Source organism: Bombus pyrosoma, linkage group LG4, assembly GCF_014825855.1.
Source record: "Bombus pyrosoma isolate SC7728 linkage group LG4, ASM1482585v1, whole genome shotgun sequence".
NCBI classification, from domain to species: Eukaryota; Metazoa; Arthropoda; class Insecta; order Hymenoptera; family Apidae; genus Bombus; species Bombus pyrosoma.
Window position 1 is genome coordinate 4628261 of NC_057773.1, and position 17584 is coordinate 4645844.

At 34.1% G+C, this 17584-nt stretch overlaps 1 protein-coding gene across 8 annotated transcripts; it reads left to right on the top strand.

Moving 5' to 3' along the window:
• Positions 1-1122: 1122 nt before the first annotated feature.
• Positions 1123-16889, top strand: LOC122566931 (acyl-CoA Delta-9 desaturase). 8 transcript variants are annotated; one of them, XM_043724891.1, is made up of 8 exons: positions 1123-1967; positions 2094-2314; positions 2888-3118; positions 10480-10889; positions 13736-13866; positions 14139-14344; positions 14454-14639; positions 15160-16889. In XM_043724891.1, the coding sequence occupies exons 4-8, from the start codon at positions 10622-10624 to the stop codon at positions 15473-15475; spliced, it is 1107 nt and encodes a 368-aa protein (XP_043580826.1). In that variant the 5' UTR covers positions 1123-1967; positions 2094-2314; positions 2888-3118; positions 10480-10621; the 3' UTR covers positions 15476-16889. The 8 variants fall into 8 exon arrangements, with proteins under 8 accessions (XP_043580826.1, XP_043580827.1, XP_043580824.1 ...); XM_043724892.1 differs by lacking the exon at positions 2888-3118 and having other exon boundaries at positions 2094-2318; XM_043724889.1 differs by lacking the exon at positions 2888-3118.
• Positions 16890-17584: the final 695 nt, after the last annotated feature.

Sequence of the window (17584 nt, forward strand, 5' to 3'; positions counted from 1 at the left end):
ATAATCGCTGATATTTTTCAATGCTGCTGGAATTTCGCGTAACGCGTAGCATATGTGTCATCAATTCGAGTAATAGTGTATTTATAGTGTATTTATAATAGTCAATTATCAAAGAACATACTGAGAAACGATACTAGTCGCGTAGCATTTTACATGTCTCTATCTCTAGTTATCTTTCAATTTCAAACATCACTGATCTCCAGATCTTCCTGAGATTTTTCGTTTTATGATGGCTCAGAGTATGAATATTGTACAACGAAAAAGAAATTTGCTGAGAACTTTGCTGCCAGAAGTATCACTAGTTGGTGATTTGAATTCAATCATTTACAAAATAGAATTTTATAAATTAAAATTCATTGGATTTTTATCGATTACGACGCACTTTCTGAAAGTTCCTTAATTTTAGGATCAGAATATACGATTAGTATTTCATTTTTCAGAAACGGTTAACGTCGATGAAATTGATCAATATAAAATCTTCTCTCGAGTTGCGGATCGATCGTATCACACAAAGGATTAATTTGCATCCTGTATTTAAGTTACGTTTTTGAACATATTGTGAAAATTCGTGGCAGAATTATACCTTCCCTCCCTACAAAATATCGTGTGAAATACAACGAAAAATTACGTCGACCAGCGACTATTTCGTCGAGGAAAGAGATTTCAATTTCACTGAAGGATCCTATGTTCCGTTGACTATGTTATATAAAAATAAAATCACATACCGTGGAAACTTTTCATCATCAAGCTCTATAATTATTTCTAAAGAGGCACTGCGTACATCTCTTACATCTGCCATCATCCGCGAAGGATTCAAGGAAATTTTTTATAAAATAACATTTGAATATTGGAAAACATACAAAATTTTCTATTCACAAAACGAGCATATGTATATCATACAGAAATTTAAATATCAATTTTCACGTTTCTATTGAACGTATTTCTGAGACATATTTATAAAGTTTTTACTGAAAGTCTTTCGCGTGACGCATATGCATTTATAAAAACATAGCTAATTATTATTTATTAGCTAATAACGTATTGTGTAACAATACGGGGCCAGATCTAACCAAAGATTCCCATGCTTCGTGCCAATCCGTGTCTAGTCGGCGTGTTTCGTGGCGGCGTGAGTACACGCGCACGGAACGAGCGAGTTTGTTACTCGAGGCGCGCGAGTTTGCGATCAGGACAGTGTTTATTCCACGCGGATCGCGGAACGAAGCATGGAACCGACTAGAAATCACACGAAGGAACAGGTGTCACACTGTAATCAATTTCTACCACATATCTAAATACTTTCATCCAATCGACATTCGAAATTCTTCGAAAAAGTTCTCCTCCTTATTTCGAAGAATCTTCGTCGCTATCGTTCCAACTAATGCGATGTCGCGATCCTAAAAGCCCAATTCCCAGAATTTCCAGTTGCGAGTTATCATGATCCAATTGATTGACTTGAAAGAGCCGCGAAACACCTGACGGGAACACCTATGTTAAATTTTACGTATTCGTCGTGATAGTAGCCGCGTCATTGCAGGTGTTTCAATTCTGTTCTAATCAGATGCTTAGATAAATCTGCTTACCGAAAGTTTCTTGGAGTTTGCGAGGTGAAAAAGCAGAAAACCGTGTCGAAGAAGCGGATATTATGAATCATAAGCGATCAGGTAATCTTATTAAATAGTGATTTAGTGTGAACTGATAAATGCCATGAAATGCTTCTCTGGCGCGAAGTTCCTCCGAACTTTGAAATAAGACGTGTTTAATGGAGATTTGGAAAACCATGTTTAAGAGTCAAGCATGTTATAGTGAGTGATAAATCATTGAAATAGTGATATAACACGATATGATAAATATGACGATGAATCGTTTGATCTGAAAATCAATTAAATAAAGAAGCCTACTACGGATATATAATGCGAATTTTGATGGATTTTGCATTTGGGTATTCGACAGAGAATTATATTGGAAAGGTAAGTGTACTGTAAAGAATGATCGATTAGATAATCATCATACCGGTGATAAAATATATATAACTGATAGCTGTTAACGATATGTACGTGTTAAATTATGACTCTTCGATCATTTTTAATAAACAGAATCGAGTGTTAGAGGATAAAATGATTCATAAAGTGGTGTCGTCATACAAGTGGAAGGTAAACAGGTGCAACTCATGACCACTATGATACGTTGTACTTTTCTCTTCGTTAAATTGATAACGAATAAAGAAAGCGTATAGAGACATAGACGAGACAACGAACCAATATTTCTTATCGACTTCTACGTACTTCTTGAATATCTAATTCTACCGTCAATTTACGTAAGTATGTATGAGAGTTTACACACACGTCAATTTAATTGATCCACGCCTTGCCTTGACAATTTGTAAGAGTCAAAGTGGAATCTTTTTCTTATCTGGCTTGAGTGACCTCGAAAGTTGTTGACAAGGATCGGCCTCTTCAGACTGGTTCAGGCACGGCAAATAGTATAAGTATATTTAAGTACATAGCAAATAAAGCTTAATTTACACTGTATCATTATGGATGATCACTATGAGCGATTCATAAAAAAAAATCATTTTCATTCTCGTTTCATCCGCAATGATCCTCCAATGCCAGCAATGTAAATTGAGCTTTACTTGCTACTTGGCTAAACTATTAACCGTGTTCCAATCAGCCTGCAATGTGGAATAGCCTGACTGCGTCCGACGCAATCTTATCGTAGAGGAGAATTAAAGACGATCAATATTATTGTCGATATTTATGGTTCTTAACATTATCCTACGTAAGAGTCTTTCTAGACCATCGATATATATATCTATCAATATATTGACGATACAATGTCGAAAATCTTAAATATTTTGGTAATAATATTAATCTAAACGCCCATTTAGATCCTAATTACACGAACGATATCGCAACGCCCATCTGCGCCAGTCGAATGACAATACCTCTGCGAGGTACGCATTCGATGCACGCTAATATGATAGACGACTATGCCAATACCATGGACAGCGATGTTTCTATTTTTCGAGTATATTTTTAGATCGACATCTGGTTAGATTTGGCTTGAAGAGACACGTGAAAATATCGACGTGATCCGCTGGATCATCATCAGCTGCATAGTACGTGCACCTGTACCACGTATATACAATATGCTTGTACTCGTACGTGGTTCATGTTAGATTCAGCCTTGGAGCGCGATGATGAGAATAATTATTTATAGGCGCTGGCTCCGTATGCGTTGTGGAATTCTTATTTAATCAAATAATTTTTTAGTTACGTACACTTCGCGGGAAATTGGTGTAATATGTTACTGTGCTATATAATACTACGTAAACGTCTGTTTAGAAGCATCATGTGTTTCGTTTCATTTGACCAACATTAGAACTACCAATGTTTAGTGTGTTTTAAATAAACATGAACAAATGAATAAACAAATGTATAGGATATATCTCTTTGTCTTAATAAAAATCAATAATAATTTTGCCAAAATTGCCAGTATCTACATATGAAGATACTTTCATTGTTTCGATAATTGTAAGTTTCAAAGTTTCAAAATGTAACAAATTTTTCGTATAACGATTGCGTACATATGACAGAAAATTTTTAATAATTTTGAAGTGGAATATTCGTCTCGTGCTAATCTACCCTAATGGAAAATACGGGTTCTATGAACGGAAATAAATTTGTTACAACTTCAATGACTTAAGATAATCAAGGTTAGAAGTTATGTGCTCCTTTGAGTCAGGCGTTCCAATGGAAATTGCCATAAACAGGAAACATAAATCGGTAGTGATTGATGGGTAAACCGTTCCTCGATTATGAATGAAATTCTAGCATAATCGAGATATGATTTCATAGTAACATAAAACAGGTATTTCAATCGCGAATTACGCGATACTTATATTTAGTTTTAATAACTAGTTCGATAAACTTTTAATGGATCACAATTACAAGATTTTCTATCATAAATTTTATCTTATCCTATTTGAAGATTCGCAGAAACAGTATGCTCCTTTGCCTGAACTGAATTTGCTCAAATTCGATCACACGATTGATCAATATTTTATTAAAGTACAAAGCTGTCATTTTTTTCAATTATGTAATCATAAATTCTAACGTACACGTAAGAAGCAATATCGAAGGCAAAAAGACCAGCTCGCCATTTACGTTTACAAAACGTTACATAGGAATTCAGATCGATGATTGGTCTTATATGGTTGCGTCTTAAATACAGCGTGTGTATCCATCTTACACTTGTGTGTTCAAATGATTCATCACTATATCAGATAGCCTTAAGAGACTCGTAACAAGTCTTTATAGATACAAAGAGTATACGTCATTACTCGTAAGTGGCGTAATATCGGGCGCGGACACCTATTCATTTTCGATTATGAGACCTGCGATTACTTAAAGATCGCTACAAACTTTGACCTCAGTCTTCTTTATTCCATTTTCTGTTTTTTCTGTAACAGAACATAAATTTAAAAACAACGAAGGTCAATGAAAAATAAAAATTATTCGATGAAATTATTCAAGTTTACGAACGATATTATTTCGATTGTCATCGGTTGATCGTTTCACATCGACTTCAATAGAGAATCACGACCTACCAGAGAAAAGAACGATTCGGCCGTGAACTATGAATTCTCAACAATAAATTCCGATTAAAGATTATATCGTCGTAAATGGAAGGCGAGCCACGACACAGAAATTGCGTCCCACATTTGTAAAAACACATAGTTATTAGTCTCGTGCGTCACTAATCGATCTTGATGTATTCATTCACGTACTGCCTTGTATAAACGCATCGTCGATAATCTATTTCCCTTCTTTATGCTTCTTATTTGTCCTTAGATGTCGTTTAAGATAGGCTTGTAAGCGGATAATGCGTTCGTAATATCAAAAACTGATCGATTATTTTTCACTTCGTTACGATAAAAAGTAGAAAAATTGCAAAATGAAATTTTTTCGATCGTTGCAAATTTATGAATCGCAGAATTTTCTTTCTCATATACACGAAATTCTTTACTACTCGCAATCATAAAGCTATGTCCAGTATCGAAAATATGGAAAATTATTCGACAGAATATTACAAATTAGAAATTAGAATTTATTAGGCATCTGATAAGTGGCAAGTGTTACAAGTAAAATAACAAAAATTTTGAAGAAGATATCTACCACTTATTGTGTGTAACTTGTTGATTCCTTAATATCAGTGATATTAGTTGATAAATTATTGCGCAACAAGACTCTGAAAATAATCTTTTTGCAGCTTCGTGATGTCAAGTGCTTCACGCCTTTTTACGAGTTTCTAAATTGTCTCTTCTTAACGGTGTCTTTTTCCATTAAGACGCCCACCCTCCCGCGACGAGGAAGAAGGAAGGAAAATTGTTCCTGTCGTTCGTATTCCGGTTTTTTCTCGATCAAATACGATCGTTATTGTGTTTATCTATCTACATCGATTGCAACATTTGCCTTAGATTCTTCTTCTTCCCCATTCGTTACATGCTGTGACTCTTTACATTAGCTAATTACCAACATTTGCCGTGTTGCGTTTTAATTAATCATCATTTACCAAAGGACACGGCTATATCGAATGTTTAATAAAAGAAAACTAATGGACGAAGCTCCAACCGTGTACTCGACGTAATTATTCTTAATCAAGTTTCTTATTTCGCGCACGATCGTTTTACGATGATTAAATTCAACTTTAGATTGTATTAGATCTTACTGGATATTTATTCGTGTCTCTTTGAGAGCTGGTAAGTCCAAAATAAATCTAAAAAAAAAAAAATTAATAACAGGATGAGATGTTTGCAGAAAAGATTGACACTATGGTTAAAATTCTAAAACGCAATTGATATGTAAAACGTGTATATATTTGATCGGGAAATTAATGCACAGTTCTTTATGAAATATTCTCGGGGTGCAAAATTTCGATGCTAATTATTGGAAAAAATAGTATTTGCACGTTAATAGTATATTATAGCTTGCTTGATAAATGTAAAAAGAAGCGTTTATTACAAACTGATATAACATTTGCCAGAAATAACTCGGCGCTGAGTGTACACGTTAATTTCGAATACATTTTTTAACTAAATGAATTTTATTTATTTATTTATTTATTTAAATTCTATAATTTGTCCAGTAGGACATTTGGTAAAATATTATAGCTTAAATATTTGGTAAAATATAGCATGTGGATGGTTACCCCCAGCGGGACTCCATCTTCCAGATTGTTTATTGTATTTCTATTGTGAGGTCTGCAGGATGCTTCTTCTTCAGTCTTCTTTCTACTATGGTTTTATTCGTTTCAGCAACCAGCTGATTTGGGTGTGTTGCAAGTCTTTCTTTATACCTTTTTGCATATCTGGTGATTTCCTCTTTGACTGCTGGAATTTTTAAATCTTTTCGTATGTCTTCATTTCTGACGTACCATGGAGCGTTAACTGTTGTCCTTCAGATTTTTGCTTGCTCTGTTTCTATTTTATTTATGTGACTCATTGCTGCCATCCCCCATAGTGGGACTCCGTATGTCCAGATTGGTTTGATTATTGTTTTGTATATATTTAGTTTATTCATTATGCTTAATTTAGATTTTCTATTGGTTAACCAGTACATCTGCTTCATTTTTTCACGTATTCTGTTTGTTATTGATTTTATGTGATGCTTCCATGTAAGGTGTGTGTCTAAATCTATTCCTAGATATTTGACATGCTTTGTTTATGTTATGTGGGCGCTGTTCAGTTGGATATCTGGTGTTTTTCCTTTTCTAAGCATAAATGTTATGTGATTGCACTTACTGGTGTTCGCTTTTATTTGTTCGCTTTGCAGCCACTTTTCTATTTTTGTAATGTGTTCTTGTAGTAGTGCGGCAGCCGTTTAACTAAATGAATGAGACAAATTTGTCAATAGAAAACTGAGATCCAATATTTCAATTCTATTACGTAGTTCGATCAAATTCAACATCAAATTCCATAAGAAACACTACATAAAGTTCGTCGCTTTGGCATGTTTATCACTCCGACAGACTTGGCTACAGTTAGATCCAGAAGTCTGTACTTTTTTACGACATCGACGTGCAAGACTTTGTGAATTTTCCAAGTTCCACCATTTATTATCCGTGATACCTCAATGCCATTATTATAATAACCATTTGCATCGTACCTGTGAAGAACAATACTTCGTCAACGTCGACGTATAAAACTTGGCGAAAAATGTCCAAGTCACGCGGTATAAACAGTCTATTACTGAAGCAAATTTCCGTCCTAACTTTCTACGCTAAAATCCTGGTGGCCCCAACTTTGTAAACCTCTGCTTGGTGTCTTTGAAGTAAACGATGCAGAGCTGTGTCGATCTTTGTTCGAAAATAGTTTCTGGAAGTATTCTGTTCTAAATAATTCATTCATACGATTTTATATAATTCATTGCATGAAATTCATACTGAGGCTTCTATAAGTTAAAGATAAATTTTACATGTCGCTCTTAATACTCTGTTACATATTTCTCTGAATATCTTCGCTAAAATCGATATAATAATACGGATAATATTTAGATCGTTAAATACTACGGCCATTGTATCATCACGTCACATAAGAAAATATTTCTTAGAATCGACGACTGTATTTGATCCGTATTCGTCCTAGCATTTATGCTCTTTTTATGCTTCTTTCAACATCTCAGAGGTATACATTACTCGCAAGTATTCTATGTACAAAAAGGCGTAGAGCAGTGGGCAGAGGGTGGCGGAAGAGTTTGCACCATCTACCAGTCGACGGGAGCTCTTGCATTTTGCAACAGGGTCGATCCTTTCCGAAATAGCAAACGTACCGTATCGATTTGCAGTTGGACATTAACCGAACGTATTAGCAAAGCAAGTTTTGCATTTCCTACGTACAAAAATTGCAAGGAGTATCTTCTTCGTCATGGAAATGTGGCCAAACGTTTTTGGCCGAAGTCTGACACAGTAGTTTTACACTCATTTACGAGTCGTCTACATGTAAGCGGCACGTATTGTCCAATCAAGGGGTCGTTAACGAGATTCGTAAATACCGTTTCGATTCGTAACGTAATTTTCCGTGAACATCTGATCGAGTTCCGAGAACGAACTGGACGCGCTGATTGAAAAATAACGAAGCATTTGCGACGTCGCGAAATACAAGGGGCTATGACTCATTTCGTAAGGACCGTGATAGAAATAACTATTTACTAGATTATGTAACTATCTTGTATTAGAAAAGTGGATAAGTCGAAAATTGTGAAAAAGAAAGTATATTCATATTGTTGAATGTTATGCGAATAATATCCATCATCCACATAATCAAATATCTTCCCTGAATATCAATTCTGTTTTAGAAAATTTGACTATCTTCGTAATTAAACTATTCTTAATTAATTATTCCAACGGAATGCTTTCTCTTCGTTCTACTGTGCATCTTTTTCCAACGCATCAACATAAAAACGACCAACATCACCTATGGCAAAGGAATATTACCTCCACCCCCTGGTGTTCAAGATACGTGGCGCCAGTCGTATCGGTCCTGTATCCGTTTCCTTTATTGAGTGTTCATCAACGTTCGTAACTACGTCAACTTTTACGAGAATCACGATACGTTTAAGTAAGAACACGAATATGAAATCCGTATACTCGGCAAGACTGGCGCCAGACACATTACCCTCCGCTATTTTTCGTCTTTCTAATAGAACGTTTTTCGATGGCATTCCTTCTTCTCCTCCCTTTAATACTCTACGCGGTACACAATATAAAAGAAAGTTGAAGCAAAACCAAACGATTTGGTGAAAAATTTGTGCTTTAGGCATGAACCAATCGTATCTGACATGACTTTGAGTTTTCAGTTTATTAGTATAATACAGCACGGTGGAGAATGTTAGAATTTGTAAAAGAGATGATTAAAAGAGATAATAGCAATAAAATTTCTATAATTAAGACTTGAATATTTAGAAATGAAACAAACTAAAAGTTAAATATTTTTCATAATTCTTCGTTACGATATTTAATCGTTATTTGTCGATTTAATTAATTTAATTTAATTTAAATTGATTTTCGGCATTATTATTTATGATTCTAAGTTATTTCTAGCTCAATGTGTCATTGTAGAAGTGTTGAAATATTTCGTTTGCTAGTCCTTTATTTTCCATTTTTATTTTATCTAGTAAACAATAGATTTTAGCCAATATATTTGTAAAGGGCAGGAAGCTTGAACCTTGCTGCCGCGTTTCGGAGAATATTACCAATAATCTAACGTAACACAGGGCAATTCTTCGAACCAGGTGTAGATATCATTGGAAAGCACAAATTGCGATAAACGTACACCACTTAAAACATTGTCAGTATATACGTAACATGTAACGGTGTTTTTACAGCAACAATTATTCTATTAAAACGACAAGCGACGATTTAATTCGAGCCAGGAACTTATTTGAAAATTCATCTTCTTGAATATCTAGAAACTTTGGTAATCTCGCAAATTGTAATAGAAAAATTCAGTGTTGTAATTTTCCAACTTTACTTTTTTGTTCTTTCGCAATGTAATTTCCCGTTTCGCAAAATACCTACAAAGGTCGTCAATGAACTTTCTGCGGATGGTCGGAACTGATACGTAAACTAAACTAAAAAAAATACTCACAAAATACAAGGATACAATCACGTGCAATGGTAATGAGTATCTGAAAATAAATTATTTTATCAACGCATGTAGTGATACCACACATGGCAATATCTACGATCGATAGAGTTTATCGTTTAACATTCAGTCGGGCTGTATCACTCAGTCCTTCTCAACCATTGGTTGTGTATAGTGATATCTTACAGTGATTGAACGATTCATAGATATTCACTTATTGTAGAACCGAGTTACACAGATCGCATAGCCAGAAGAAACATTGTACGTTATTTTTACAATTTATTACATAAAAAGAAAGAGAAGAAATTTATTATTGACAAACTATCGCAGTTGTTTAACACGTTTCCTAAATAATATATAACTTGTAGTAAAGGAAATAATACAAATTCCGGAATTTTATTCAAAGACACGTGATTATAATTCGAATTTAGTTCCCAAACGGAAAGTCTATCATTGGCAAATACACAACCCGTTTGGTTTAATAAACTTCCGAATAATCTAATACTGAACTAATATATAATATATGAAAGGACGGAATATAAATTGTAAAATTTTCTTAAAAGACGTATAGAGTATATTTCAAAATCGAATTAAACTTCCAGAATGATGGTTGAAAGCCGAATCGTTCATAACAGCTATCAATCTCGTCTAACTTTTCGGTGTAACGCGACATTAATTCATAACGAATGATTAAGTCAAATGAAAAATCACGAGAGAATTGCTCTTCTTGAAGGACGTATACTTTATATTCAAATTATATTTCCATTAAGCTTCGATTGCATAATAACTATAGGATAAAAAGTTAAAAATAATCGCTTCACCTATTGTTGTTACAGAAAATATTTTTCGTTGACCCAACTGATATCACCACCTTCGAAAGAAACTACGATGCAAGAAATAAATTTGAATAACATCTGAATATCTTCCTCCTCCATTGAATTAGAATTTTCGGACGAATTCGTGAAAAGTGAAATAAAAATGCCTCCGAGCAAGGATCGAGTTCCAGCCACTGCGTGCGAAGCGCCGCAGTTGAAAGATGAATATAAGGAAAACGATTCGAAGAATCGTAAGTTGGCTGAAACAGACGACTATTTGGCGGTTGACGAAACTTATCGTAGCAGTAAAGTGGAATATGTTCCTCGTATCACGTGGCCGGATTTCATCGCGTTAATTTTCGTTCACGTAGGCTGCATTTACGGATTATACCTTATCTTCACCGAAGCCAAGCTTCTTACCACGTTATGGGGTAAGTGTAATCGAAACTATGTTTGTTCGTAGTTATTATTATCGATAAAGGAATATTCCGTATCTTTCACACTGTCGTATTCAACGATATACCGTGTGCATACACGAACATCGTTGTTCACCATATGCGAAAAATCATTGTTGCTCGAATGACATGCTAGAAAATTTGACTGCCAAGTTATTGCACTCTGTATTATTAATTAAGATAACTAACTTCTAATGTGCTTCGTTTAGATGAAATTGATTTTCGAAGAAATCTTTTATAGAACGTACGAAGACTTTTGCGGGTGACTGTATATTGTACACGATCGATGACGCGCCGTATGAATCCAGGAAAGAAATTGATTTTTGTATAACCTAGAAAGCTGCTGGAAGGATAATATTTATTTTTCGTCAATCAAGGGTAATAAAAATATCCTTGAGTATGAAATTGCTCGATCGGAGGACAGATTGTATAATAGCAAAAAATAAGTATGTCGTATAAAAAAATAGATAATAGAAATAAATATATAGCGGAAAATAAAAATTAAGTTTAATAAAAAACTAAAATTCAAATGCAAAAAGAGTGAGTAATGCACAATGTAAGAATCGTTTCATAATACCCTACATTGAAGATGATATAGTATCAACACGGTGGATTGTATGACATAACAGAAGATTAAATTAAAGAATAAAACAGTAGTAGCGATCTAATTACACGTACCATTTTCAATACTTCAATATTACTTTGTCACGACTCTCATTCAGGACAGAAGACCGTATTTCTTCAGATATTCAAATATTCAGATAATTCGTTTATCAAGTCGATAAAACATTGAAATTTTAATGTCTGTCTGATTCATCGATTATTATTTATTATTATTCTGCATTCTCAATGATTAATATACATATGCATACGTATTGTGCTTATAGGTCAGATTCTGAAATCAATATTGTATTGTGCTATCATACGTTACGTATCGTACTGAAAAATAGTTAAAAATAGTTAACTGGGCTGCGAAAATTCTACGAAGTACTCAACAATCAGATTAAGCATCGATCGCGGAGGTTCACGGAAGGGGATATGTAAATATATATTGTTGGTCATCGATGATTCTAATTCCGATCCTACAATATTCTTGTCGAAGTTGTATCAACAATTAGAAAAATAAAAAATCGAAGGAATAAAAGGGGCAAATTCGAGGTATAAGAAAAACTTCGATAAAACTGCTATTTAAAGAACTCTCGTCCAGTGACCTTGACCATCACATACGTTATCAGGATCACACCTGAGTAAGGCCGACAAAGATCAAACTGGCTCAAATCTAATACGAATCGAAACAAAGCGGTAAATGTGAGAACAATTGTATACAACACGTATGTACCACGTGCTAACTCCTTAAATGTGTACCTAGTGTCAAAAACGTACGTTCTACTTATAAATGTTATTTTGTTAATAAGTTTTTAAGTCGAAGTTAAGATCGTCGGAGGTTGGTCTTCTAAACAGCGGTTTCGTAAACATTTCTTCAATAATATCTTGCTTCTAAATAATATCCTTGTTCTTTACTCACGCTTATAAATTCTACTAACATTTGAACATACTTTCTCTACGATTAGGAGCGATAGAAAGCGACATGTAATTCATGAGATGAAACTTTTGTATCTCGATCATTACATAATGCATTTCAGAAACGAGAGCCACGACGGAAGTGCGTTGCGTGCTGACTTCGGAATGGTTCTGTTGCAAAAATTCGAACCGACGACAGAAATAAACCGAGGCCATTTTCTGATTATTATTAATCTATGACACTGTTCTTGGCCTCGCAAATTACGTGCACTTCGTCATCGATGCTCGACAAGCCGAACTAATTCTCGACCATAACACGAATAACTCTGACGCACAGCGCAAAATACGATAAAATAATGTGTTTATAGAAATTTTTGTTGAAATCCACGACACAATCTCTGAATAATTATTTTCATTAAGAAATAGAAATTTACAAAATTTTCGTTTCGTTTCGTTTCGAGAAATAGAAATTAAAAAATTCTTCCGTCCGTTTAAACTGTTATATCTTTAAAACATTAGGATCTTGGATGTAGAGCGTAATATTTAAAAATGTGGAAACCCCGAAGAAAAAAGCATGAATGAGAACACAGAAGCGAATAGTTCTCGAGTTTAATCACCTTCTAATATTAGAATCAGAGCATTCCTCTCGATTTTGGTTGACCGCGGGTGTGAAACGCAGAAATCCTCGAATAATTTGGTAATGATTCACGCGATAATCAAAACAGGCAGGAAGATGAATGAAAGCGAGAACATGAACGAACTGGAAACAATCCGATAGCGTGGAGTTAGAAATACGCAAATTTAATCCGTTTCTCATGCTTCCGAAACATTATGTAAGGTTGTTGTAACGAACAACTGTTGATAGTCGTGGAATATTTTCTCGAATTTGCAAAATACATCGTAAATAAGTTTGATGGATCGAATTATTTGTATGAACGAGGATTAGTCGGCATTAAATTAGATTTTAGGATTTTTCTTAGAATTGGAGAGGATAACAGATATTGAGAAAACTAAAGGTGTAATTAATGGTATCAAGTTTGATAATCGGTACGATAATAAAAATTTTAAACACAGGAGACAGTAATAAATTTTTGTCTTGACATTCGGAGGATTCCAGACTACTGCTTAGATGATTAAATTAAATATATTGCATAATATAAATATTTCTGTACTATGAATACATTATATGTGATCAAGTTCAGATTATAAATATATCTGATGCGAGAGTAGAACTAGAAATACACTTGTTACGTTGGACTCAAAAGCCAGAGCTATGAATATTATGATGCGTTTTGTTGCAGCGTTCGTGGTTATATACACTTCCGGATTCGGTATAACCGCGGGGGCGCACAGGTTGTGGTCCCACAGGGCGTACAAAGCGAAATGGCCTCTTCGATTATTACTAATATTACTGTTCACCATAACTGGACAAGTTCGTAATTTTCTCTTCATCCCAATTTTTATGAATTTTTATAAAATTATCTTCTAATAATTAACTGATTCTTTAGAAATGAATTTTCAATAACCAATTACTGAAAGATTAATTTTCTGCGACCAAAATTTCTAAGAAATTAATTTCCAATAGTTAAATTATTCTAACAAATTTCTAAAAAAAATTCGAACGTCGAAATATAAATATTCTTTTTTAATTTCTCGAAATATTTAACAATTCCTAAATGATTTACAAACACTTTTCATCTACAGAAACACGTATACGCGTGGGCGTTGGACCATAGGGTACATCATAAATACAGCGAAACCGATGCGGATCCCCACAACGCGAAAAGGGGTTTCTTTTTCGCCCACGTGGGCTGGCTTTTTACAACACCTCATCCTGATGTTGTCGCAAAACGAAAAGCAGTGGACATGAGCGACTTGGAAGCTGATCCACTTGTCATGTGGCAAAAAAGGTAAATCCACCGAGAAAAGAAAATATTGTTCGAGAATTTAAGATTCTGAATTCTAAGAATTAATTCCAATAATTTGATAAGTTTCGTTGAGTGATATATTCGTTTACAGATACTACATACCTCTGTTTGCCCTTCTAACCATTGGATTTCCGGTCGGCGTGCCTTGCTACTTCTGGTCAGAATCTGTCTGGACATCTTTCTGGGTGAACTTCAACTTTCGTTTTTGCGTTACGCTCAACATAGCCTTCTTCGTGAATAGCGTGGCTCACATGTGGGGCCAACGACCTTACGATAAGTAAGCAATCAATTTTTAATAAACTCCAAATCACAAATACCGAAGTTCCGAGTTACTTGAAGATAACATCACACGCTTACACGTGTGAAATTTCAATTCTCCATTCATTTTAATCAGTGAGATAAATCTCTGATTAAAATTCATTTATTTAAATGTTCATCAAAATATAAATATGTACAAAGATTCAATCTTCTCCGTTATCGTAAAATCAATATTTTACGCAAAATTACATCCATCAAACAAACTTTCTCCCACGAGACCACAAAAATTCTCCATACATTTCAGAGGGAATTTATTAATTTAATTCTGCGTCATTGTTTTAAATCTGAAAGTAGCATTATATATTCGTATGACCTAGTTTCAGAACTAAGTACCGACCCTCTTGCGATCAGATTTCTCGTTTCGTGAAACTTGCATTCTATGTATATTCTCCTTCGTCATAAAATACTACAAATGATATTACTTCTACCGATACAGCTTTCTTCTTCAAGATCAAATAAAAATTTTGCAAATTTTTCAGATACATCTCTCCAGTGGAGAACGTGGTGGTTTCGATCGCGGCCCTAGGCGAAGGTTGGCACAACTTTCATCACGTATTTCCGTGGGATTACAAGACTGGAGAACTTGGAAACTACACGTTCAACTTGACTACGGGCTTCATCGACGCTTTTGCACACATCGGTTGGGCTTACAATCGCAAATACGTGTCACCAGCGATGGTTCGGCGCAGAGCGATCAGATCTGGCGATGGCAGTCATGTTTGGGGCTACGGTGATGCCGACATTCCAATTGAGGATCTCCAAGAATTAAAACAGATGGACAGGAAGAAAGAGTGACAATATATTTTTAGTGATTACACGTCGACGTTATGTTCCTTCTATTTCCGCGAGTGTTGCGAACAATTGAACGCACAGGAGTGTGTGACACGAATTATGAATCACAATGTTGCGATTTTTTCTTGTGTCGTTTGGTGAATTTTATATGTTATTGTTTTATATGTATATATATATACATAGTAATATATGTGTATGCGTGTGTGTACGTTATTGTTGTAAGTATTATATGTATCGAGCAGAAGCTGCTTCAGTGTGACGATCGATAAATGTATCAAGCGTATCAATGTATCAATGTTTTTACGGCCGGGCGATAGCCACTTTATGCCATTAGACGAACAATAATATTGTCAATATTTCAAGGTTCTTAACGAAAATGTGGTTTGTCAATAAATATTGACACTATATATTGATCGTTTTAGTTGGGACCCTTGAAGTACAATGTATATCGAAAATCTGTAAACCTCCTTAGATCTTCATGGTCGATCATCAGTCGCTCTAATCGTCTTCCAACGGTTTTTGCTTTGATTCTACGATCCTTGATCGTTATTCTTATGATATAGACCTAATTTTTGTCTCCTTTTAATTTATTCTATCCCAGTGACACGAGAAATTCCAAAATATCGGTATTTTGTAATGTTTCTAACCAAATTAATAATTTCAATATTGAATAATACATTTCCAACTATTTTCAAATACAATTAAGCGAAGAAAAGAAAACTGAGAAAATTTTCGTCGCTGCGGTTGGGATTTTAAAAATCCCGCATTCAACGTATTAAGAAACTTGGAAGATGTCAGGTGAATTTCGTCTCTTGTGATAGTTGCTTTTTGGATGTACAATCTTCACGAGACTGTTGATAGAAGAATTCACTATGTGTTCTTTGAAATAATTTGCAACTTTTCGTACTTGAGAATCTTGTAAGTCGGTCTCATAAGTTAATGAACCTATCGTTGATCGATTTTGAGTCGATTAAGACAAGCTGTTTTTGTGAGCATAATGTACAAAATAGTTTCTATTTTTAAATAAGAAATAAAATATATGTACGATGTCAATGAATGCACTTGGACTTCTTTACAGAACGTATATTTAAATTTTTGTTTATATCGCGATGCTTGTTACCATAGTTCCAGAATTCCAGTTACCATAATTAAAATATTCTAGGGATTAGTTAGAGCAAGTTTTAATAGCTAAGCTTTCAACAACTATTTGTAAAAAAATTCTAACGGATCTAGAAAATAAATCTAGAAAATGAATATAGAAAATTGTAAAACACAGTTGTGCAACATTCTTAGAATAATTAGAAAAAAAGGAAATGTCCGCATAAAACTGTAAATGGAGCAATTGCATGTATCTTTTTAATTATTGTATTAAAGAATCGATTGTGTGAAATTGAACAAAGGCCATATGCAAATGAGATATAAATATTCAATTTCTTTTTATTACCTTGAGAATTACTTTCTGTTCGTTTTTACAAACTCTAAAGAATCCATGAATCGCACAACAGGTCAGGATACGAATGCCCCACGATATTATGAAATTGAAACGTATTTCATGCTAATTTGAATGTAACAAAGATCTGTACTGCGTAAAATCTAATTAAACTGCTGTTAGAATCGAATTAAGAGAAAGAAAGTAATGAAAATCGCAAAAATTATTGTCGACCTGTAAGTGAAGGAATAAAATATTCATACGTATAAACAATTTTTACTGATCATAAATCGATAAGTTATAAAACTCTCTTTCTCGTTATACATTTCTTACTAAATTTCCATTTTAATTTCGATCTGATTAACATTTTTCCCATGCGATTATTTCGTTGATTACAAAGAAAATTTAAATAATTTATGATGCTTCGTGTATTATTTAGAAATTTTTCAAGAATTGTTCAAAAGTTACCCTTGCAGTTGTATTCTAAATTAATATTGATGTTTTCACACGTTCTTAGATATTTTGATAAAGACGAATAATTAATGTAATCATTATTTCAATTTATAAACAATACAGCGCAATAAGTGGCAGTAACGAAATTATGTGTTCTTAGATTTGCACATATTTTAAAGATTGTTTAAACTTCTAATTGAAAAATTTCTCGATACAAACATTTTGGACAA

Coding starts and splice junctions, on each gene's coding strand:
- LOC122566931 (XM_043724892.1), top strand. CDS start 10,622: ATGCCTCCGAGCAAGGATCGAGTTCCAGCCACTGCGTGCGAAGCGCCG. Junction 10,890..13,735: donor GCTTCTTACCACGTTATGGG/GTAAGTGTAATC, acceptor GTTTTGTTGCAG/CGTTCGTGGTTATATACACT. Junction 14,345..14,453: donor CTTGTCATGTGGCAAAAAAG/GTAAATCCACCG, acceptor ATTCGTTTACAG/ATACTACATACCTCTGTTTG.